The sequence below is a fragment of the Nerophis ophidion genome, linkage group LG10 (assembly GCF_033978795.1).
Source record: "Nerophis ophidion isolate RoL-2023_Sa linkage group LG10, RoL_Noph_v1.0, whole genome shotgun sequence".
In the NCBI taxonomy this organism is placed as follows: domain Eukaryota; kingdom Metazoa; phylum Chordata; class Actinopteri; order Syngnathiformes; family Syngnathidae; genus Nerophis; species Nerophis ophidion.
The window spans coordinates 39,855,993-39,879,596 of record NC_084620.1 but is presented as its reverse complement, the minus strand read 5'-3'; the positions used below and the strand labels follow the sequence as shown (position 1 = coordinate 39,879,596).

General features: G+C 44.0%; 1 protein-coding gene across 1 annotated transcript in view; it reads left to right on the top strand.

The window, feature by feature from the left end:
* LOC133560798 (protein phosphatase 1 regulatory subunit 14B-like) overlaps window positions 1–22,011 on the top strand; it is a 72,062-nt gene extending 50,051 nt beyond the window's left edge. The window contains exons 2-4 of the mRNA XM_061913731.1: window positions 17,564–17,647; window positions 18,354–18,386; window positions 18,458–22,011. Of these exons, the coding sequence (XP_061769715.1) occupies window positions 17,564–17,647; window positions 18,354–18,386; window positions 18,458–18,526 (186 nt within the window). The 3' untranslated portion in view covers window positions 18,527–22,011. The remainder of the gene's footprint in view (window positions 1–17,563; window positions 17,648–18,353; window positions 18,387–18,457) is intronic.
* Window positions 22,012–23,604: the final 1,593 nt, after the last annotated feature.

Sequence of the window (23,604 nt, the reverse complement as noted above, 5' to 3'; positions counted from 1 at the left end):
TGATGAGAGTCAACATTCATACTGTCCTGTGCAGTCTTTAGGAATTGTTATCACACAGTCAGGCCTCGAGAAGCAAACCCATTAAGATTGTGCTCCAGGCAGCGCAAAGGTCGAAGAGGAAGTTTGAGAGAGCAAACCTAAGTATTTCGATAGTGTATCTACCCTATTTTCCGGACTATAAGTCGCACTTAAAATCCTTTTTGTTCCTTCAAAACTCAACATTGTCAATCAATCAATCAATCAATGTTTACTTATATAGCCCTAAATCACTAGTGTCTCAAAGGGCTGCACAAACCACCACGACATCCTCGGTAGGCCCACATAAGGGCAAGGAAAACTCACACCCAGTGGGACATCGGTGACAATAATGACCCAGTGGGACGTCGGTGACAATGATGACTATGAGAACCTTGGAGAGGAGGAAAGCAATGGATGTCGAGCGGGTCTAACATGATACTGTGAAAGTTCAATCCACAATGGATCCAACACAGTCGCGAGAGTCCAGTCCAAAGCGGATCCAACACAGCAGCGAGAGTCCCGTTCACAGCGGAGCCAGCAGGAAACCATCCCAAGCGGAGGCAGATCAGCATCGCAGAGATGTGACCAGCCGATACACAGGCAAGCAGTACATGGCCACCGGATCGGACCGGACCCCCTCCACAAGGGAGAGTGGGACATAGAAGAAAAAGGAAAGAAACGGCAGATCAACTGGTCTAAAAAGGGAGTCTATTTAAAGGCTAGAGTATACAAATGAGTTTTAAGGTGAGACTTAAATGCTTCTACTGAGGTGGCATCTCGAACTGTTACCGGGAGGGCATTCCAGAGTACTGGAGCCCGAACGGAAAACGCTCTATAGCCCGCAGACTTTTTTGGGGCTTTGGGAATCACTAACAAGCCGGAGTCCTTTGAACGCAGATTTCTTGCCGGGACATATGGTACAATACAATCGGCAAGATAGGATGGAGCTAGACCGTGTAGTATTTTATACGTAAGTAGTAAAACCTTAAAGTCACATCTTAAGTGCACAGGAAGCCAGTGCAGGTGAGCCAGTACAGGCGTAATGTGATCAAACTTTCTTGTTCTTGTCAAAAGTCTAGCAGCCGCATTTTGTACCAACTGTAATCTTTTAATGCTAGACATGGGGAGACCCGAAAATAATACGTTACAGTAGTCGAGGCGAGACGTAACAAACGCATGGATAATGATCTCAGCGTCTTTAGTGGACAGAATGGAGCGAATTTTAGCGATGTTACGGAGATGAAAGAAGGCCGTTTTAGTAACGCTTTTAATGTGTGCCTCAAAAGAGAGAGTTGGGTCGAAGATAATACCCAGATTCTTTACCGTGTCGCCTTGTTTAATTGTTTGGTTGTCAAATGTTAGAGTTGTATTATTAAATAGAGTTCGGTGTCTAGCAGGACCGATAATCAGCATTTCCGTTTTTTTGGCGTTGAGTTGCAAAAAGTTAGCGGACATCCATTGTTTAATTTCATTAAGACACGCCTCCAGCTGACTACAATCCGGCGTGTTGGTCAGCTTTAGGGGCATGTAGAGTTGGGTGTCATCAGCATAACAGTGAAAGCTAATACCGTATTTGCGTATGATGTCTCCTAGCGGCAGCATGTAGATGCTGAAGAGTGCAGGGCCAAGGACCGAACCCTGGGGAACTCCACACGTTACCTTAACGTAGTCCGAGGTCACATTGTTATGGGAGACACACTGCATCCTATCAGTAAGATAAGAGTTAAACCAAGACAGGGCTAAGTCTGACATACCAATTCGTGTTTTGATACGTTCTAATAAAATATTATGATCGACGGTATCGAAAGCAGCGCTAAGATCGAGGAGCAGCAACATAGATGACGCATCAGAATCCATCGTTAGCAATAGATCATTAGTCATTTTTGCGAGGGCTGTCTCCGTGGAGTGATTTGCCCTGAAACCGGATTGAAAGGTTTCACATAGATTGTTAGACGCTAAGTGTTCGTTTAACTGCTCCGCAACAATTTTTTCAAGGATTTTTGAAATAAAGGGAAGGTGAGACACCGGTCGGTAGTTTACCATGAGGTCTGGATCGAGGTTAGGTCTTTTAAGAAGAGGATGAATAACCGCTTTTTTGAATGCTAGGGGAACAGTGCCCGAGGAGAGTGATAAGTTTATAATATTTAGCACTGATGGACCTAATAATACAAAGAGCTCCCTGATCAGTTTCCCAGGAAGAGGGTCAAGTAAACATGTTGTCTGTTTTATTCCATTTACACGTTGTAACAATTCCTCTAATGTTATTTCCTCAAAACGAGAGAAACTATTTTGGAGGGCAGTATCCGCCGTATATACCATCGTATCAGTGTTAATAGAACCCCGTTGTAGCTGGGACGCATTGTCTTTAATCTCCTTTCTAATGACTTCAATTTTCTTACTAAAGAATTGCATAAAGTCATCAGCTGAGTGGGTTGAGCTACTGGAAGGGGTCCCTTGTTGGGTTAGCGATGCTACCGTACTAAACAAAAATTTAGGATCGTTTTTATTATGGTGGATGAGATTTGAGTAATATTTAGCTTTAGCTAAGGTAAGCATGCGTTTATAAGTTGTGCCTTGTAACCCGGTGCGCCTAATGTGTGGAATAATTTTGGTTTGGCTTACCGACCTCAAAGCAATTTTTTTTGGTACATGGTGTAATGATAAGTGTGACCAGTAGATGGCAGTCAAACATAAGCGATACATGTAGTAAACAACACCAAGATTTTATATGTTCCATCGAAAATATAGAAGATTACACACAGCGCTTAAAAATCTCTCAAAATTTTTTAGTATGACTTTGGTAAGCTATGAAGCCGCACTGCTTGATGGATTGTACTGTGCTTCAACATACGAATATTATTATGGTGTGTGTATAAGGTGAGACATATTATCTTGCGCTTTGTTTTGCAATATTATGCAAAAGCAACTTTTCTTACCTTCTGGTACCAGCTGATCAGTATTTGGGATCTGCATAAATCCTGAAAAATTGTGGGTGCCCGCCTTTGTAGTTCGTGTCAATGTTGTAGTCGATAAGCTTCTTCTTTTTCGCTGTTTTCTTGTTATGGGACATTCATCCTCCACTGTTGCCATTTGTAATATAAAGTAGTGTAAAGTTCTTACTTATATCTGTCAGTAAACTCGCCATGAAAGCGCTAAAACATACCGGTGTAGTGAGTTTAAATTATTCACCCAAGGAACTTTAGTATCAGAGAGTTCTGGTTGGATGGTTTTTCACCAGACACATTTCCAGCCTTGTTGTTGTTTCCGGATGAGGAAATGCTGCTCTGTTATTGATTGAAGTAAAGTCTGAATGTCATTAAAACAGTTAGCTCCATCTTTTGACACTTCTTCTACTCCTGTCCTTGCACGCTACACCTCTACAACAAAGATGACGGGCAGAAGACGCTGCCGAAGGTGAGCCACGTGAATAAGACCGCCCACAAAATGGCGCATCCGGAAGCGACAGTCAGAAAGCGGCTTGAAGATGATCCGTAAAACATAATCGATGCAACATTTTGACCAAAGAACCACTATTACATTTTATGTAGACCACATGGAAGTGTTTTCCATTAAGAAAAACAAATCATAATAATATGACTCCTTTAATGCGCCCTATAATCTGGTGCGCATTATATATAAAGAAAGATCGAAAATATACCATTCATCGGCAGTGCGCCTTATAATCCGGTGCGCCCTATGACCCGGAAAATACGGTAAATACATATTAGATACAATATTTTAACAAGCCCCAATCACGTACTCAAAGTGGAAAACATCCTTCCAACACTATTAGCAAAATACTATTGCGTACGGACAAATAGATGGTATAGAATACCAGATGTGGGAGGCTAAAACACGCCAACTGATCTTTGAGAAGGAAGCAGCGACCACTCCGCACACCAGAATATACACTATATTGCCCAAGTATTTGGCCACCCATCCAAATGATGAGAATGAGGTGTCCTAATCAAGCACTTAGGCTGTTTCTACAAACATTTGTGAAAAAATGGTCCGCTCTCATTGTGCAACAAATCCAGTCGTGAAATTTCCTCGCTCCTAAACATTCCGAAATCAACATTAGTTTAACAAAAGTGAAGAGTTTGGGAACAACAGCAAGTCAGCCACCAAGTGTGTGACAGAGAAGGGTCAGCGGATGCAAACACTTTCTACAGTCAGTTGCCACACAGCTCCAAACTTCATGTGACCTTCCAGTTAGCCCACGTACAGTACGCAGAGAGCTTCATGGAATGGGTTTTCATGGCTGCGGAGCTGCATCTAAGGCAAACATCACCTAGCCCAATGCAAAGCGTCGGCTGCAGTGGTGTAAAGCATGTCGCCACTGGACTCGAGAGTATTAGAGACCCGTTCTCTAGAGTAATGAATCACGTTTTTTTTTATCTGGCAATCTGATGGACCAGTCTGGGTTTGGAGATTGTCAGGAGAAAGCTACATTTCGGACTGCATTGTGCCGAGTGTGAAATTTGGTGGAGGAGGAATTATTGTGTGGTAGGGCTGGGCGATAAGGCCTTTTATTAATATCTTGATATTTTTGGGCTATGACACGATACATGTCGCAATATTTTGCCTCAGCCTTGAATGAACACTTAATGCAAATAATCACAGCAGTATGATGATTCACTGTGTCTACATTAAAAGATTCTTATTCATAATGCATTAATATATGCTCATTTTAAACGTTCATGCAGAGAGGGAAATCACAACGAAGTCAATTTAGCAAAACTGTATTTATTAAACAGTTATTAAGCAGTGGCACAGACATTCATGGCATTTCAAAACAGAAAGTGCAAGATGGCCAGAACCATTTTAGAACAAGCTATTAGTGCACTTTTGTGCATGATGTCACTAAGATGACATATCAAAACAACACTAAATTAAAGTGCACTTTTTTTTACAGAAGGCCACTACAATAGTTTAAAACAAATAAAGTGCACTTTTGTGCATGATGTCACACAAGATATTTCAATAAGTGTCAAATAAAAATTAGCTGCATGATAGGAAATCAAATCGCAGTGCTGCTACTTTTTGTAGCAACGCTTTTACCGCATAATTTTTCAACATATTCCCGCTTGAAGCCAAACCACCGCCAGACGATGCACTCCGTACTGTTTTTCTTGGGAATTAATTCTTCCTTCATTTGTTATCAGATTCGCACATCTCTCTCTTGTATTACCACATGCAACGCACCGTTAGCATCACTGCTAATGTTAGCCATGTAGCTAGCTGTCTGCTCGGGGAGGGCTGTGACGTTGCACGCGTGACGTATGTAAGAAGGTGCGCTTGTTTACGACTCTGTGAGAAGGAGAGACAGCAAAGAGTGGGAAACGCATGCAGTGTAATGCCCGCAGTTACAGAAAAAGCAACTGCATGAGAACATACACTCGAATATCACAATATAGTCATTTTCTATAATGCACAGAGACAAACGCGCAATATATCGCCCAGCCCTATGGTATTGGGTTGTTTTTTCAGGAGTTGGGCTTGGCCCCTTAGTTCTAGTGAAAGGAACGTTCAATGCTCCAGGATACCAAAACATTTTGGACAATTCCATGGGATGGCACTTCAAGTTCATAAGTGAGTAAAGGCAGGTGGCCAAATACTTTTTGTCACTATAGTGTATTTCTAATATTGAAGGCAATCAATTTATCCTGCTGTATTTGGGGGGCCCAGCACGTATTCGGTTGCCTGCCTCCCATGGAAAGGGGGTATGTGTGAGGGGTTTAATATCATTCTAAAAAACAATAAATAAATAAGCTTGGAACTTTTTTCTCTGTCACTCACTTTATTCTTGCTGGTTACTGGTTCAATCCCTACCTTCTACCATACTAGTCACGTCTGTTGTGTCCTTGGGCAAGACACTTCACACTTGCTCCTGATGGCTCGTGGTAAGGGCCTTGCGTGGCAGCTCCCGCCATCAGTGTGTGAATGGGTGAATGTGGAAATAGTCTGAAAGCACTTTGAGTTCCTTAAAAAAAGGTAGAAAAGTTCTACACAAGCACAACCCATTTACCATTTGGACCTATTCCCCTAAAATTATGACTTTTTTCTTTTGTTGTGATAGCTTTATCCATCTAATATTTAAACTTCATTCTCATAATATGACTTTTTTTGTTCAAATATATTATGTGAATGCGCTGCTGGTCATAAAAATAAGCAGCGAGTTGTAAATGTGCAATAACTTGCCATGCTTCCATCACTAGGCGGGCTTCTTATCAACACAGAAAACTGCACTCTCTTTGTTTGGGGTGGGGGGAGTAAAACTGCCTGGTGTGCAAATATCTGGCAGCTATCTTTGACACCTGGCAGCACAAAGAAACCCGACCTAAAGTCAGTCACTCCGGCGGGTTGTTTTGGGAATCCTGCGCTTTCTTTCTGTCTCCCCCTCTGAAGCCTGTCTTCCGGACTCTTCCAACCCCCACCCCCTCTCTCGATACGCTGGCTAACCTCCTGCCTTCCTTCCCTTTGGCGCAACTCCTCCCTTATGCTCTTTGAATTCACGCCAGCAGCCAAATCGATTTCAAGTCGGGAGTTTTAAACAAGCACGCTTGCGTGTCAGACAAAAGAAAACCACTTTTTGGCGTGTGTATTCATCCCATCCATTGCTTTAGTTTTCTTGCACAAATTCCAACATAACTCTTATAGTTTTGCATCTTTTTGTGCTGCAGCCATCTTTTTTATTGCCTTCTAGTAGCACGTGGTAGCCACATGCAGATAGCAGTCTGTCTGGCTGTGAGGATGTCTCCTTATACTTTGCTGCTACTTTCTGAAAGGCTTTTGTGCACACACACACACACACACACACACACACACACACACACACCGCTCAAAATGTAATCCTTATTAGCCGCACTGAATTTACATTAACACACACACGCTCTTCACCGCGGCTTTTTAATCTCAATGTGTGTAACAGATACTGCTGGAGAAGAGTTTCCACATTCAAAAAAACAAGGTGGATTTGGTTAATGTCACACACACCGAGCGTGTAGGGCCTGTTTACTGGTGTGTGTGTGTGTGTGTGTGTGTGTGTGTGTGTGTTCTTGTATTTCTACCATTCTTGAGACATCAACACGGAAAAGTACTGTCCATATGAGGACCGGTGAATAAGTTAGGACCCAAATCATGGTCCCAGTACGGAAAACCATTGCATTTAATAGAGAATGTGTGAGCTATCAAAACTACTGTGGTCCCGAAAAGGAAGGATTTTTCTAATTGACTGTGTGACGTTTTTAAAAGTGCTCCCCCCTCTGGTCAACATATGAATTAACAAGTGTGTTAGGGATGGCGTGGCGCAGTGGAAAAGTGGCCGTGCGCAACCCGAGGGTCCCTGGTTCAATCCCCACCTAGTACCAACCTCGTCACGTCCGTTGTGTCCTGAGCAAGACACTTCACCCTTGCTCCTGATGGGTGAATGTGTGTGTGAATGGGTAAATGTGGAAGTAGTGTCAAAGCGCTTTGAGTACCTTGAAGGTAGAAAAACGCTATACAAGTACAACCCATTTATCATTTATTTATTTAAAAATGTGAAGTGCTCCCCCTCTGGCCAACAGATGTAATAACATGTGTGTGTAGAAAATTAAAATGCGCCCTCTTTGGCCAAAATTATGAAAAAAAAAAAATAATAGTAAAAAAAAAAAAAAAAATATATATATATATATATATATATGTATATATATATATATATATATATATCCATCCATTTTTCTACCGCTTACTCCATTTGGGGTCGCGGGGGGCGCTGGTGCCTATCTCAGCTACCATCGGGGTACACCCGGAGAAGTCGCCATCTCATCGCAGGGCTATTCATATATATATATATTTATATATATATATATATTTATTTATTTTTTAGTTTTTTTTTTTTAAGTTTTTTTTTTATATATATTGTGGCACCTGATTCTCACCAAGACACAGGAGGGTGTTTGCAAAAAGCCGAAAAGGGCATTTATAGCACAAGTCTTTGTAGGAAGGGCAGGGTGTGGAATAATCAAACTTGAAGTGTCCATTAACGAAACATAAATATCTCCCATCCGGAGCTCTCGAAACCTGCACACAGCACACTTCCTTACTTTTCGTAGTTAATTGCCTGTCAAACAAGAGAGAACATAATATCAGAAAAACATTTCCCTAGTAATGTCATTAATGGGGAGATAGTGGATGTCTCACTAACCGCCTGATGCACCTGCCTTGACACAGAGGAGAGCCAGACCTGAATGAGGCAGAGTTAAGAACTGTTTGTAGCTGCGCCCCGCCTGGTCGCACAGCTGGTGGCACTTCGGGCTGATTGAGAAGGTACAGGGGAATGCGACCAAGGCTGGGGCGTTGTCCTCTGTGTTCCACTCTGCCTCCATGCCCTGGCTCCTCCCCTGTGAGGTGCCTACCTGTCAGGCGGTGCTTGAGTGAGACTCCACCCCGCACCCCCCAAGCTCGCCGGTTGGTCCGGTAGCTTCGTTGTCCTCTTCGTAGAGCCGAGACATGGCGTCTGCATGTGGAATCGCCTTTCCAGGCCGATATTCCACGGCAAATTGGTAATTCTGTAGTTCCAGGAACCAGCGTGTGACACGATCGTTTTGATTCTTATTTGTGGACACCTACTTCAAGGGGGCGTGGTCTGTTACCAAGGTGAAGGTCCTACCCCATAGGTAGTAGCGGAGGTGGTGTATTGCCCATTTGACTGCCAAGCACTCTTTTTCCACTGTGGCATAGTTTCGCTCATGGCTCTGGAGCTTCCGACTTTTGGGGGATGAGCCATCAATCTGTCAATCCATTCCGTGTCCGGGCCAGGTAAGGTTCCCCGTGTTGAGTCAAATTAAGCCGCAGGCTCCACTCCTGGTGGTGCCCTTACGTCAATTCCTTTAAGTTTCAGCTTTGCAACCATACTCCCCCCTGGGTGCACTTCTTCGTCCACGAGCTGGGCAAGCACGGCTCCTATGCTCATGCCTGAGGCGTCAGTGTGGAGGATGAACGGCTGACTGAAGTCGGGGGCTTTCAACACCGGTTTTTCACATAGGGCTTTCTTCAACGTCTGGAAGGCAGTCTCGGCCTCAGCCGTCCAGGTGACATGATGGGGCAGTTTGTTCCGTGTCAGTTCATAAAGCGGTGTTGCAATCGTAGAGAATTGTTTAATAACACAAGGCCAATAAATGATTTCACTTGCTTTTTTGTCAAGGAGCGGGGCCATTCCCTGATGTGCTCCACGGCCTATGGTTTCACGCAGCCTCTTCCGATTGTGTAGCCAAGATAATCAGTCTCAGTCAGACCCACTCGGCACTCTTTAGCATTGACAGTCAGTCCGGCACGTCTAAGGGCTCCTAGAACCGCGTCGAGATGCTGGAGGTAAAGGGACCAGCTGGTGCTGTGAATCACAATATCGTCTAGGTAGGCGGCTGCGTATTCTTGGTGGGGCCGTAGATCTCGGTCCATCATTCTCTGGAATGTTGCCGGGGCCTTGTGGATCCCGAACGGTAAGACTGTGTATTGGAATAGCCCCTCGAGTGTGGAGAAAGCTGTTTTGGGTTTCGCCCTTTCCGTCAATGGCACCTGCCAGTAGCCCTTTGTCAGGTCCAGGGTGCTGGCGAACCGAGCGGGGCCGAGACGCTCTATCAGCTCATCCACTCTGGGCATGGGATAAGCATCACACAGTGATATCTCATTTAATTTGCAAAAGTCATTACAACATCTCAGGGACCCGACTGGTTTCGGCACAATAACAATCGGGATGGACCATGGACTATGGGATTCCTCTATTACTCCAAGTTCGAACATTTTCTTTACCTCTTCTTTTATAGCCGCCCGCCTGGTTTCTGGGATTCGGTAGGGCCTTTGTCTTACCCCTTTCAAGGTTGGGTCTCAATGTCATGTTTGATCGCCTGTTTCCTCCCTGGCAGTTCGGAGAGGCGGTCCTGGTTCCGTCCCAGAAGTTCCTTCACCTCCTGCTTTTGTGACGGAGAGAGTTCCTCTCGTATAGGTACCGGGAAAGTGGTCTGGGGAGAGTGTGCAGTTAAAAACGCAGCAGATGGCAACGGCTCTGCCGCATGGCTGGTTTACCTTGTAGTTGACAGGCCGATTCTCTCAATTACCTCGTAAGGTCCCTGCCATCTGGCCAAGAACTTGCATTCGCTGGACGGAACCAATACCAGCACTTTTTCTTCAACCTGGAACTCTCGGAGTGTGGCACCTCTGTTATATGTTTTTTCCTGTTCTCTTTGGGCTTTTTCAATATGTTCTCTGACCATTGGCCAGATTTTGCGAGCCCAGGGTTGTAGTTGGGCGACATGGTCCATCACACTGCGGTGTGGCGAGGGTTGGTTTTCCCAGGTCAGGTCTATTTCGCAATGTCCAGCACGCCTCCGGGACGCCGGCCATAAACTCAAAGGGGGAGAAGCCAGTGGACGCCTGGGGCACCTCTCTGATGGCAAAGGGGACATATGGATTGAGGAGATCCCAGTCTTTCCCGTCTGTGTCGGCTACTTTTTTTTGCATCTTTTTCAGCATGCAGTTGAAACGTTCCACCAGGCCATCTGTCTAAGGATGATATACAGAGGTTCGTATGCGTTTTACTTTCAGCTATTTGTACAGCATGGTTAGCACTTGTGACATAAAACATGTGCCCAGGTCCGTTAAAATATCATCTGTGATCCCCACTCGGCTAAACATCATAAATGTGCTATTGCTTTGGCTGAGGCTGTGCGTAATGGTACAGCCTCCGGATATCGGGTGGCATTGTCTACTATTACCAGTATGTACTGATGTCCTCTGGCTGACTTCGGGAGTGGTCCAACGATGTCCATTGCCAGATGTGAGAACGGAGTGCTGATGATGGGGAGCGGTACCAAGGGGTTTCGATACGTGGGTCTAGGTGCAGTCGTTTGGCATTCAGGACAGGCCTTGCAGAATCTTCTATGGCTCGTTTCACACCGGGTCAATAGAAGCGGGTTATTACGCGGTCATATGTCTTTTGTACACCAAGGTGAGCTCCCAGCTGATGAGTATAGGCAAGATAAAGCACTAGGGAAATATGAGACTTAGGCACCAGCAGTTGCTCTATTATGTCACCGTCCTTGGTTAACATCCCTCTATAGAGAAGGCCATTTTTAATTAAAAAATACGGTGCCTGCACTCACCCCTTCACATTTCTGTCCGTCAATTTCCGCAACTTGCTGGCAGGCCCAGCTGAGGTTCTGGTCATTCCACTGGGCCGTGGCAAACTCGCCCGTTTTAGGGTTGCTGCTCTCTTCTGGCACAGCGAACTCCACAAAGGGGCTCCCTTTCCTCTTTTGCCTTCTCTTTTCTGCTCTCCCTTTGCTTCCCTTCAGCTGAGCTGTCACTCAGTGGGACCTCTGACGAGGGCCTAAACGCAGGGCAGGCTGCAAGCGGTCTCGTACTTTTTTTTCCATTGTGGTGGCAGCGACGTTGCTGTGGAATGGCACCTGGGATGTAGCTCGGGGTCCAGTAACGGCCAAAGCAGAGACAGTCGGACCCAATAAGTAGTGGAACAGGCAGGTTTGGTACCACTCCAGCTAGTGCCAGCGCCTCCCCTCGCGGTGTCTGAATGCGAATGTGGCTCACTGGATACTGGCGGACATCTCCATGTACGCACGTCACTGGAACAGAGTCTTTGCTGAGTGGTCCGGGCAAGTCAGCGTGTACCAAGGTCACAGCGCTCTCACTGTCCAGCAATGCATGTGCATCGGTCCCCCCAATCTTTACTGGAATGCTGGCATGTTGTCCTCGTCCACTCCCTGTGTGGAGGCATGGTTTGCCTGCATCCGAGCTGGGGGCCGTGGCCATGGAGACAAAACGGTCAGGTTCCGGGCACGCCCAAGACATGTGGTCCGGATGTCCACACACGTAACATTTCCACTGTGGGGGCCGACTGGGCCTCTCAGGGGTAGCGCCCCAAGGTCAGGGTGAGGGTGGCACTGGCGGTGGTGCTCTTCGGCGGTTGCGGCCTACCTTCTCTTCCCCGGTAGCTCTGGTCGTTTCCATGCGTGTGGCTCTCAGCATTTCTATGCTCACTTGGTGGTTCTCTAATAAGGCCACCAACTGCTCCACAGTTGGGCCTGGCCGAGTGGTCCTGCCACCCCCATGGCTGCCACGGCGCCTCTCACAGCATCTTCCCTATCTGAATCGCTCCCACTGCCCTCTAGTCGTTTTATATATATTTTTATTAAAACATTTTTAAATAGTCCTTCACTCTCGCTTTCCTCATCCACAAATCTTTCATCCTCGCTCAAATTAATGGGGAAATCCTCGCTTTCTCGGTCCGAATCGCTCTCGCTGCTGGTGTCCATGATTGTAAACAATGTTCAGATGTGAGGCGCTCCACAACCCGTGACGTCACGCGCATATCGTCTGCTACTTCCGGTACAGGCAAGGCTTTTTTTATCAGCACCAACTTTATCGTCGATGTACTCTACTAAATCCTTTCAGCAAAAATATGGAAATATTGCGAAATTATCAAGTATGACACATAGAATGGAGCTGCTATCCACGTTTAAATAAGAAAATTGCATTTCAGTAGGCCTTTGGTTAAGTAAAATTATGACTTTTGTCATAATTTTGCCAAGTAAATTTACGATTATTATTTATAATATTGCCAACAATTCAAAGTTTTCTTATAAAACTGTGACCTTTTTTGAGTAAAATTAAGACTCTTTTCATAAAATCTCCAAAATGTTCGTGTGAAACTGCGACTGTTATTGAGTAATATTCCAACTTTTGTCATAATATGGCACAAATGTTCAGTTTTTCTTGTAAAATTGGGACTTGCGTTGAGTAAAATTACGACTTTTATTATAATTCTGTCAAATTCGAAGTTTTTCTTGTGAAATTGTGACCTTTTTCTTGTGAAATTCCAACTCATTTTTCACAACAAGCTTTTTTTTTACATTTGCATAGAATGTGTATATTATTAATGTTGTAGATACAATCTTTATATAACTATAAAGGGTGGTCCTAAAGAAGTAGGCATTTTTCGGATGTCTCAAGAAGGTGAGAAATACAAGAATGTGTGTGTGTGCGTGTGTGCGTGTGTGTGTGTGTGTGTGTGTGTGTGTGTGTGTGTGTGTGTGTGTGTGTGTGTGTGTGTGTGTGTGTGTGTGTGTGTGGTAGGGCACTGGGCAGGTGCAAAGACAGCTGGTGTGGGCAACTCAGACCAAGAGCAAGATTCCTAGAAGCATTTGAAAATAGGGAGGCCGCTGAGCATGGGACGAGGGGAAAAAAACATTCTGAGTTCTTGTTATCAATCGTGCCCCACCTCCACACACACATACGCACACACCCTCGTAGAAGCTACAGTAAGCCACAACATGTACACCTACATGTATACCAACCTCAGCCATGTCCACTTGTGATGAAAAAGAGGAACGTGGAATGAAAGGATAAAACATTCATAAGTTGAGCCAAATATGTTGTTAATTTAAATTACATTATGTTATGATTGGCCGCACGGTGGTCTCTTGGTTATTAGCATGTTGTCCTCAGTCAGGGGGTTTTGGGTTTGAATCTCTGTTTGGTTCCCTCTGTGTGGAGTTTTCAAGTTACCCTGGTACAGGGGTTGGCAACCCTAAATGTAGAAAGAGGACCAAAAATACAAAAAAAAAAACATGTCTGGAGTCGCAAAAAATTAAAAGCCTAATATAAGTGTTATAATGATGTACGTGTCTATATTAGCCTACTATCAAAGGTTGACACAAATCTTAATTGACAGAAATGTCTTATTTAAATTTTTATCCAACACATTTTTTGCAACATTGGAAATCATTAGCAAAACGGAGGCTTCTCAGAGGTTGCAATAACTTCTGGAAATGATTGTCTTAGAAAGGCCAAAGGTATAGATGTCTGTGTCCAAGATAAAGGAAACTGCAGGCTGTCTTCTAATGAATTTATTACAATCTTTTCAAGCTGGGCAACGTCTGCTTTGGTCTGGAACAACATGGCACACAAACAACTATGAGAAATGCAGCCAATATTACATACAGATAATGTATATAAATGAATTAAATACACAGAGACATACTGTAAGTAAAGGAAATTAAATGAGCTCAAATATACCTATAAACGAGGCATATTGATACAATATGTACATACAGCTAGCCTAAATAGCATGTTAGCATCGATTAGTTTGCAGTCATGGATTGCCTGATAAACATTCAGCAAATCAGTAAAATCAACAAAGCTCCCCTTTGTGCATTTACGCACAGCATAAAACATTTGGTGGACAAAATGAGACAAAGAAGGAGTGGCATAAAACACGTCTTTCTGTGGCAGAATCGGAGAAAGTTGTACATATAAACAAACTATAATGAGTTCAAGGATCGCTGAAATTAGTAGGACAAGACGGTGCTTGCCAAATACTCTCCTCAGTGACGCATGTATAATGTAAACAGTGTGATTTCTAACAATTAGGAAGGTTTGTGTCATGTTCATTCTCCTACAGAAAATTTAGTTAAAAGAAAAAAATATATATATAATATATAGGGCAGTGGTTCTTAACCTGGGTTCGATCGAACCCTAGGGGTTCGGTGAGTCGGCCTCGGGGTTCGGCAGAGTCCCCGCCACGGACGTAAAGACACATCCGACTTATCGAGTAAATAAAAACTTCTTCCTATCAGCGTATTATGGATACCCCCAAACAATATTCCCTCTAATTTTCCATCTGATTTGCAGCTTTTGTGATTGATTGATTCAAACTTTTACTAGCAGATTGCAAAGGAAGAGAATTCATTATATGAAACAGTACAGTTTACACAGTACAGTACATATTCCGTACAATTGACCACTAAATGGTAACACCCGAATAAGTTTTTCAACTTGTTTAAGTCGGGGTCCACATTAATCAATTCATGGTAATGTGTGTAAGGTGTGTCATTTGTTGTGAGTTCATGCACTGTGTTGGTTTTGTTCTTTAAACAAGGTGATGTTTATGCACGGTTCATTTTGTGCACCAGTAAAAAAACAGATGACTTTTTCTTGAATTCAAAAAAAAAACTTTTTATTTTTCACTAAAGAAGGGTTCGGGGAATGCGCATCTGAAATTGTGGGGTTCGGTACCTCCAACAAGGTTAAGAACCACTGATAAAGGGGCTTAACGGTGGGAGAGGGGTTAGTGCGTCTGCCTCACAATACGAAGGTCCTGAGTAGTCCTGGGTTCAATCCCGGGCTCGGGATCTTTCTGTGTTGAGTTTGCATGTTCTCCCTGTGAATGTGTGGGTTCCCTACGGGTACTCCGGCTTCCTCCCACTTCCAAAGACAAGAACCTGGGGATAGGTTGATTGGCAACACTAAATTGGACCTAGTGTGTGAATGTGAGTGTGAATGTTGTCTGTCTATCTGTGTTGGCCCAGCGATGAGGTGGCGACTTGTCCAGGGTGTACACCGCCTTCCGCCCGATTGTAGCTGAGATAGGCACCGGCGCCCCCCGCCACCCCAAAGGGAATAAGCAGTAGGAAATGGATGGATGGATGGAAAAAAATATATATTTTTCTTCATCTTTTTCCATTTTCACAAGTCTCTGAAAGAGGTCCAGGGAGCCAACAGGGCGGCTCTAGAGCCACGGGTTACTGACCCCCGCCCTAGTGTGTGGGTTTTCTCCGTGTACTCGGGCTTTGACCCACATCCAAAAATCGTACATTTCAGGTTAATGAGAGACTTTAAATTGTCCATAACTGTGAATGGGAAGACCTTTATGAAGAAGGCAAACCATGGACCCAGATTTCCCTCACCCGGACGCGGGTCACCAGAGGTGGGGCACGATGGCGAGTGCCTGGTGGCCGGGCCTGTCCCCATGGGGACCGGCTGGGCACAGCCCCAAGAGATAACGTTGGTCACCCTTCCAATGAGCTCACCACCCATAGCAGGGGCCATAGAGGTCTGGTGCGATGTGAGCTCGGCGGAAGCCAAAGGTAGGGCACTTGGCGGTCTGATCCTCGGCTACAGAAGCTAGCTATTGGGACGTGGAACGTCACCTCACTGTGGGGGAAGGAGCCTGAGCTGATGCGCAAAGTGGAGAAGTTCCGGCTGGTTATAGTCGGACTCACTTCGACGCACAGCAAGGGCCCTGAAATCAGTTCTCTCGAATGGGGCTGGACTCTCTTCCACTCTGGCGTTGCCAGCAGTGAGAGGTGACGGGCTGGGGTGGCAATTCTTGTTGCCCCCCGGGTCAAAGCCTGCACTTTGGAGTTCAACCCAGTGGACGAGAGGGTAGCATCAAGTACCTCGGAGTCTTGTTCACGAGTAAGGGAAGAGTGGATCGTGAGATCAACAGGCGGATCGGTGCGGCGTTTTCAGTAATGCGGATGCTGTATCTATCCGTTGTGGTGAAGAAGGAGCTGAGCCGGAAGGCAAAGCTTTCAATTTACCGGTCGATCTACGCTCCCATCCTCCCCTATGGTCATGAACTTTGGGTCATGACCGAAAAGACAAGATCACGGGTACAAGCGGCCGAAATGAGTTTCTTCCGCCGGGTGGCGGGGCTCTCCCTTAGAGATAGGGTGAGAAGCTCTGTCATCCGGGAGGAGCTCAAAGTAAAGCCGCTGCTCCTCCACATCGAGAAGAGCCAGATGAGGTGGTTCGGGCATCTGGTCAGGATGCCACCCGAACGTCTCCCTAGGGAGGTGTTTCGGGCACGTCTGACCGGTAGGAGGCCACAGGGAAGGACCCAGGACATGTTGGGAAGACTATGTCTCCCGGCTGGCCTGGGAACGCCTCGGGATTCCCCGGGAAGAGCTGGACGAAGTGGCTGGGGAGAGGAGCGTCTGACTTCCCTACTTAGGCAGCTGCCCCCGCGGAAGAAGATGGATGGATGGATGAAGGTGTGAATGTTTGTTTGTCTATATGAAGTCAGCTGGGGAAGGCTCCAGCTCACTTGTGATCCTAACAGGATCATACAGTTACAATACTTGGAAATGGGTGAATGCAATATGTTTACATGTTATACTTCGGTATACCCCTGTTGGTAGAGTGGCCGTGCCAGCAACTTGAGGGTTCCAGGTTCGATCCCCGCTTCCGCCGTCCTAGTCACTGCCGTTGTGTCCTTGGGCAAGACACTTTACCCACCTGCTCCCAGTCCCACCCACACTGGTTCAAATGTAACTTAGATATTGTGACAGATTTTAGCCAAAGGCTGATTTCCATCTGTATCTCATTGCAAAAAAAACAAGCCCAGGGCTCCCACAAATTCAGCATTATAGTGAGTTGTATTTTTCATTCACTTATTTTTGTGGAAAGCCGGTCCCCGAAAATAAGGCCTCCATTAAACCGGTCCGTGGTGCAAAAAAGGTTGGGGACCACGGCTATAGAGCACCTCCATATGTCATCTTGCTCCATTCTCTTTGTTTGTCCATACTCTCCCTTCGTGGAAACACTCTGCCCTCTAGTGGTCCAGTAGCTCATTGCAAGAAGAAAAGGAGGATTCAGACCACAAATGACTCAACTGATGACTTACTTTATGGCTGAAAAAGGGTTCCTTGCATTTTCTCTGTGTTTATTCACGGCTTGCTCAGGGTTTTCTTCTTCTGTCCACCAGGAGGAGGCCATCCCAGAGCTGGAGATAGACGTGGATGAACTGCTGGACATGCCTAGTGACGTGGAGCGAGCTGCCAGGGTCAAGGTATAGGGGGACACTTTCTGGATGTTCGGGCCGTGGCACATTCAAAATAAATAACTAAACAACTTGTGAGAATTCAGTCGAAATATTATTGATTAACATTATTATTTTTAAACGTGCAAAGTTGCAATTTTGAAGACAATTACAATAGGGAAATAAATGTAAAATTATATTACGTTTAAGGCAGTCTGTCATAACGTTTTTAGCATTCAATCAGACATCATTGTGTGGTTTTGTATTAGTGTTCCTAAAAATCTGATATACCGGCCCCCAGACACATTTTTTTTCTCTCTGAATTTGGCCCCACGTGTCGAAATAATTGCAGAGGCTTGATATAGATTCACCCGGTCACAACAATAGGTACACCTGCCCACTCTCTTGCAAAAAAAAAAAAAACCTTGCGTGTTCGTCTTATTATAATTATAAAGCAGAGAGGAAGGAGCTCAGGGCCAATTGCATTAACCTTTGGCATTGTTTAACATGAATATCCAACAGTGTAGCAACATTTGGATGTCAGAAAAAAAGTTTATAAAACTCTTTAAATTATCTCCATTTGGTTTACAAAATGTAAAATATCTCTCGCTTTCGCCGTCTTTGATTTTTCTGTTTGCGGCTCCGTGGTGTAACACGTTTTCGGACAGCCCCCGGTGGTCTTTCCGTGACCTTGAATATGCGCCTGAAGATACAAACGCTGTCTGTGGTCTTGCAGGACTTGCTGGTGGACTGTTTCAAACCGACTGAGGTAAGGCCGCACCTTGAGGGACTGGGCAGTGTTTCTCCCGGCGTGTGTTTTCACTCACTCTCCCGCTCCAGGACTTCATCTCCGAGCTCCTGGACAAGATCCGAGGGATGCAGAAGCTCTCCACGCCTCAGAAGAAATGATGATGCGCCGCCCTCCTTTCTCGCCCGCCTCCCTTCATCCTTGTCTTCCTCTTTACCTCACCCCTCTTCTGTTAACTTCTTTCTAACATCATTGGACCTTTTCACCAAATCTTCCATCTGTCCACGGGAAACTAGGGTGAGGACCGAGCCTATTGAAGTATCCGTCGGGGGGTTTGATATTTACTGTAGACCACCTTGTTCTCCCACCAATGTACACTTGAAGGTTCTCTCTGTCCACCGACAACAACACACGGTGTGTTTTTAGACCGGCGTCCACTGAGGAAAACGGGATTTGTCTGTGGGAATATATTTTTTTCCTCTCCGATAATGTGCACTGTGGTCCGTAATGAAGGCCCGCACATGTTCTGGGGGGGCGGGCGAGTCGGGGAAGTGTTTTCTGCTGTTCCGTACGAGAAAGTAGTTTTTTTTTTAGTAAAGGACTGGTTCCTGTTTTTCAAAGTCACTCGCTCTGACAGTCCTACAACGAAGCTGCCTTGTTGTTTTTATGACGATGATTATTTCCACTCTTCAACCCCTTTCCCATGCTGCTAACTCTCCTCCCCTTTTCTGACCATTTTTCAACCCACTTCATTCTTCCGCGCTCAGCTCATTGTGGTCGCATGAGCGGAGGAAAATGTCGTCCTCGTGGAGACTTTTCCCACGTCATCGGTGGGCGGGGACAAATGGAGGGCGCTGTTTCGCGTGAAATGTGTTCTCCCCTCTTTTTGTTCGCCTCACATGGGGGCGGAACCACACGAGTGTGTCTCCCACACAGCTGTGCGTGTGTACAAATAGCTGCGGCTGTCAATCACGTCCGAGCCGTCTGTTTCAAACCTCCAGCCAGCCAATCAGGTCGGACACTTGTCAGGCGGCCAATAGGAGAAGCACAAACGTTTGCTGCGATTCTTGTGGTCTGTTACACACACACACACACACACACACACGCACACACACACACACACACACGCATGCTCACGCACGCACACACACAACACACACACATACACACACATTCTTGTATTTATTACCTTCTTGAGACCTCCAAAAAATGCCTACCTCTTTAGGACCACCCTTTCTAGATATATAAAGATTTTGGCAGTGTTATAACAAAAGTCTTAATTTTACTCAATACAAGTCAAAATTTCACAAGAGAAACCGAACATTTGTGCAGTATTATGATAAAAGTTGACATTTTACTCAATAACAGCCGCAATTTTGCAAGAAAAGCTCAACATTTTGGCAATTTTATGAAAAGAGTCGTAATTTTACTCGACAAAAGTCACAGTTTTATAAGAAAACTTTAAAATGTTTGCAATATTATAAATGGCAAAATGGCAAAACTTTAAAATGACAATATTATAAATAATAATCGGATTTTACGTGGCAAAATTATGACAAAAGTCATCATTTTACTTAACCTCTTAAGGCTGACGCTGTTTGTCGAAATTTTGGCAGTGTTATAACAAAAGTCGTAATTTTACTCAACACAAGTCAAAATTTCACAAGAGAAACAAAACATTTGTGCAATATTATGATAAAAGTTGACATTTTACTCAATAACAGTCGCAATTTTGCAAGAAAAGCTCAACATTTTGGCAATTTTATGAAAAGAGTCGTAATTTTACTCGACAAAAGAAACAGTTTTATAAGAAAACTTTAAAATGTTTGCAATATTATAAATGGCAAAACTTTAAAATGACAATATTATAAATAATAATCGGAATTTTACTTTGCAAAATTATGACAAAAGTCATCATTTTACTTAACCTCTTAAGGCCCACGCTGTTTTTTTACATGCTTGTTTTATTTCTCTTTGCTATTTGGGCTTATTGGACCCTAATTAGAATTCAATCTTTTGATATGATGTACTTAGTCCGTAAGTACACAAATGTGTACTGCATGTTTAGTGATATGCTGATTCTTATTTTTACCCTTTTTTTTCTCCAAATTCCATTGAATGTTATACTCTACTGACACCACCAGATGGCAGTATAAGTGCCCACATAAGCGGCCATAATACCCCAATTCAGTAGTGTACACAATTTTGGAAATAAGAGCTAAAAGGTGCTGTCCACGCATGTGGCCACTAAGGTTAACAGATGTCACTATTTTACAAGAACAACAAAAAAAATGTATTGGGATACAAGTCAGAATTTTAGATGACAAACGTCACCATTTTGCATTAAAAAGTGATAATTTCACATCAAAAAGTTATAATTTTACGAGAACATATTGCAATATTACAAAAACAAAAGAATATGAGAAATTGTTCCCAATTTCATAAGAAAAAAATTGACACATTGTGAGAAAAAGGTAAGCTTTTAGTTTATTATTATTTTGTGTGGTTTGTAATTGGTTTTTAATCCTCATTATTTACTTCAAGTTATTACAGTATGTCTCTATACACATATATTTTTTATTTTTTTTTATTATTTTGGCCAAAGGGTGCGCATTTCAATTTCTTACACACACTTGTTATTTCATATGTTGAACAGAGGGGGAGCCATTTTAAAACCGACACACAGTCCATTTAAAAAATTCCTCCTTTTTTGCACCACCCTAATTTTGATAGATTTCACCACAAGGGTTGCAAATGAGACATTCTCTATTAGATTCAACGGTTTTCCGTATTTGCACGATGATTTCGCTCCGAAATTGTTCACCGGTCCTCATATGGAAGGTACTTTTCCTTGTTGATGTCTCAGAAAGTGTAAAAATACAACAACACACTCACACATACACACACACACACAGACACGCACGCACATACACACACACACTCCCTATGTCTTCTCTCTCCTTATTGTGTTTTTTTTTTCTTTGTTTTTAAAGAAACAGATGTTGCCTTAGGTATTATTTATGTAACACAAACCAAATACACGTGAGACATTTTTGTTGTTTTTATTTGAAGAAAAAAGGTAACAACTGTAAAGTGCGTTACCCAGCAGACCTGTGGCACGTGGAAGAGTTTTTTTTAGTTTTTTTTTTTAGAAGTGAGTGTTTAATACATAGGCCTTGATACAGTGATCCTGTTTTGATGAACAATGTTCTTGACATTTACCGTTTCAATACTGGCGTGTGTGTGTTTTTAAAGTGATCATGAAACTAGTTTAATGCCAGGCCTTGCATTGATTTACACTTACAGGAAACAAAAATTCCGAGGTCTTTTTTGGGTGCGATTGTATTTGCCTTGTCTGCCATGTTCCCAAACAAGTGCTGTTTGCAGTGCAATCACAATCGAAACTGGTGGATTTTTCTTTCCACGTCCCATTGGGAGTGAACCTTTCTAGACTGTTATTAAGAAGTCTTGAGTTTTTTTTAAGGAAGGGAATTGTCACTGCGACTTTATAAACACAAGAGCTAAATCATGCAGGATTGAATCGAACCAATAAACAAATGTAGCAATATCAACAACAGGTATTGTTTTTGCCCAATTTTGTTACACTTTTATGCAACTTTAATAAAAACACATGGAAAAAGTGAAACGTTGCCCCTTGTCTTTGTCACGCAACAAAAATCGTCGGGAGTACCGTATTTTCCGGACTATAAGGCGCACTTAAAATCCTTTTTTTCCCCTCAAAACTCGACAGTGCGCCTAATAACCCAGTGAATGCGGCGACCACTCCGGATCACAGCTGTGGTTGATCAGTAGGTCAGGGAAACGATGCTGTAACCATGCCAATGATTTGTTTGAGTTGCGGGGGGTGGCACCATCCTGCTGGAACCACTGGAGATCCCTGACGACCCCTCTTCGTCGACCAAGTGCTGTCCAGAATTTGCCAAGCGCCTGAACATATCGCTTAGTGTTGATTGTCACAAACCGCTCGTTGTCGTCCTCCAACCAGAATGGTCCAATGATGCCATGTTTGGAGATGGCGAGCCATGCAGCGCACTTGACAGAGTGTAATGGCCTTTGCAGACAGTACTCAGGGGGTGTGCTACCCAAGAAGATGTTCTTAGAGTTCACATGACCTGACAGCAGAAAATGTGCCTCATTCAAAAACCAGACATTGTCAAGGAAGTCTGGCGCAGCGTCAATCTTATCGCAAAACCAACCACTGGCACATGATCACTCATTTCCTCATGTCGGCAGGTGTAAGCTTTTGTTTAATCTGTATCCTGTAAGGATAGAGGTCGAGATCTGCGATCAAAATTCCCCGCACAGACTCCCGTTTCATTCCAAGCTCCTGACTTTGTCGGCGCACAGACTTGCGTGAGCTGCGAACAACAGAGTCTCTGACTGCATCAACGTTCTGTGGTGTCCTTGATGATCTGGGTCGTCCAGAGTGTGATTGTCTGTTAGTATCTTTACGATTGAGGTTATTAACAGTCCCATGGGTTCGGAACTTGTTGACCCATCTGTAGATCATTGTGTGGGCAGGAAATTCACAACATCCAAACCGTTCTTTGAATTGCATTTGAGCCGCGTGGATAGAATTCAGCCGAAAATAGGCCTCAACTATAATTGTCTTTAGTTCAGTAGTCCATGGCATCTCGAAGTTGAAATTTTCAAAACTTTTAGAACATTAATTTTTCTTGGTAAATCTGGAAAATAAAAAGAATTGATTAATTATTTCAAAAGTTACTCAAGTTTAGTTGATGAACGCTTTTGTTGTCTCACCCTTTACAACTGGTAATGACGTAATATGTTACCGCATATGTCAGCGCCCAAATGAGGAGACTTTGTATCACCTGTTTCAAAATGGTTCTATTATCATTTAAATGCCAAATAATATATTGTAATATGTATGGTTATTTCAAGAGGCCGCAACATATATCGCAAAATAGGTTTTACCACAAAAAATTTAAGAATTCCAACTCTAGTAAGATAATTGTGTATTGGTAAGGACTCTGTCAGGGTTTAAGTGCGGCACGAATGCTGCTGGAACTGGGGAGCGGAGGTTCACTGAGGGGGAAACAAGACTTCCCACACAAGTGAGTAGCAGGATCCTTGTCATTTGCTGGGGGAATTGTCATGTTCTGGGGTACCGTGGTTCATAACACAGGCGAGTGGCCAAAATAATTGTGTCATGGTTTCAGTGCTGCCGACAGTGGGGAGCTGAGCTTCGTTGAGGGGG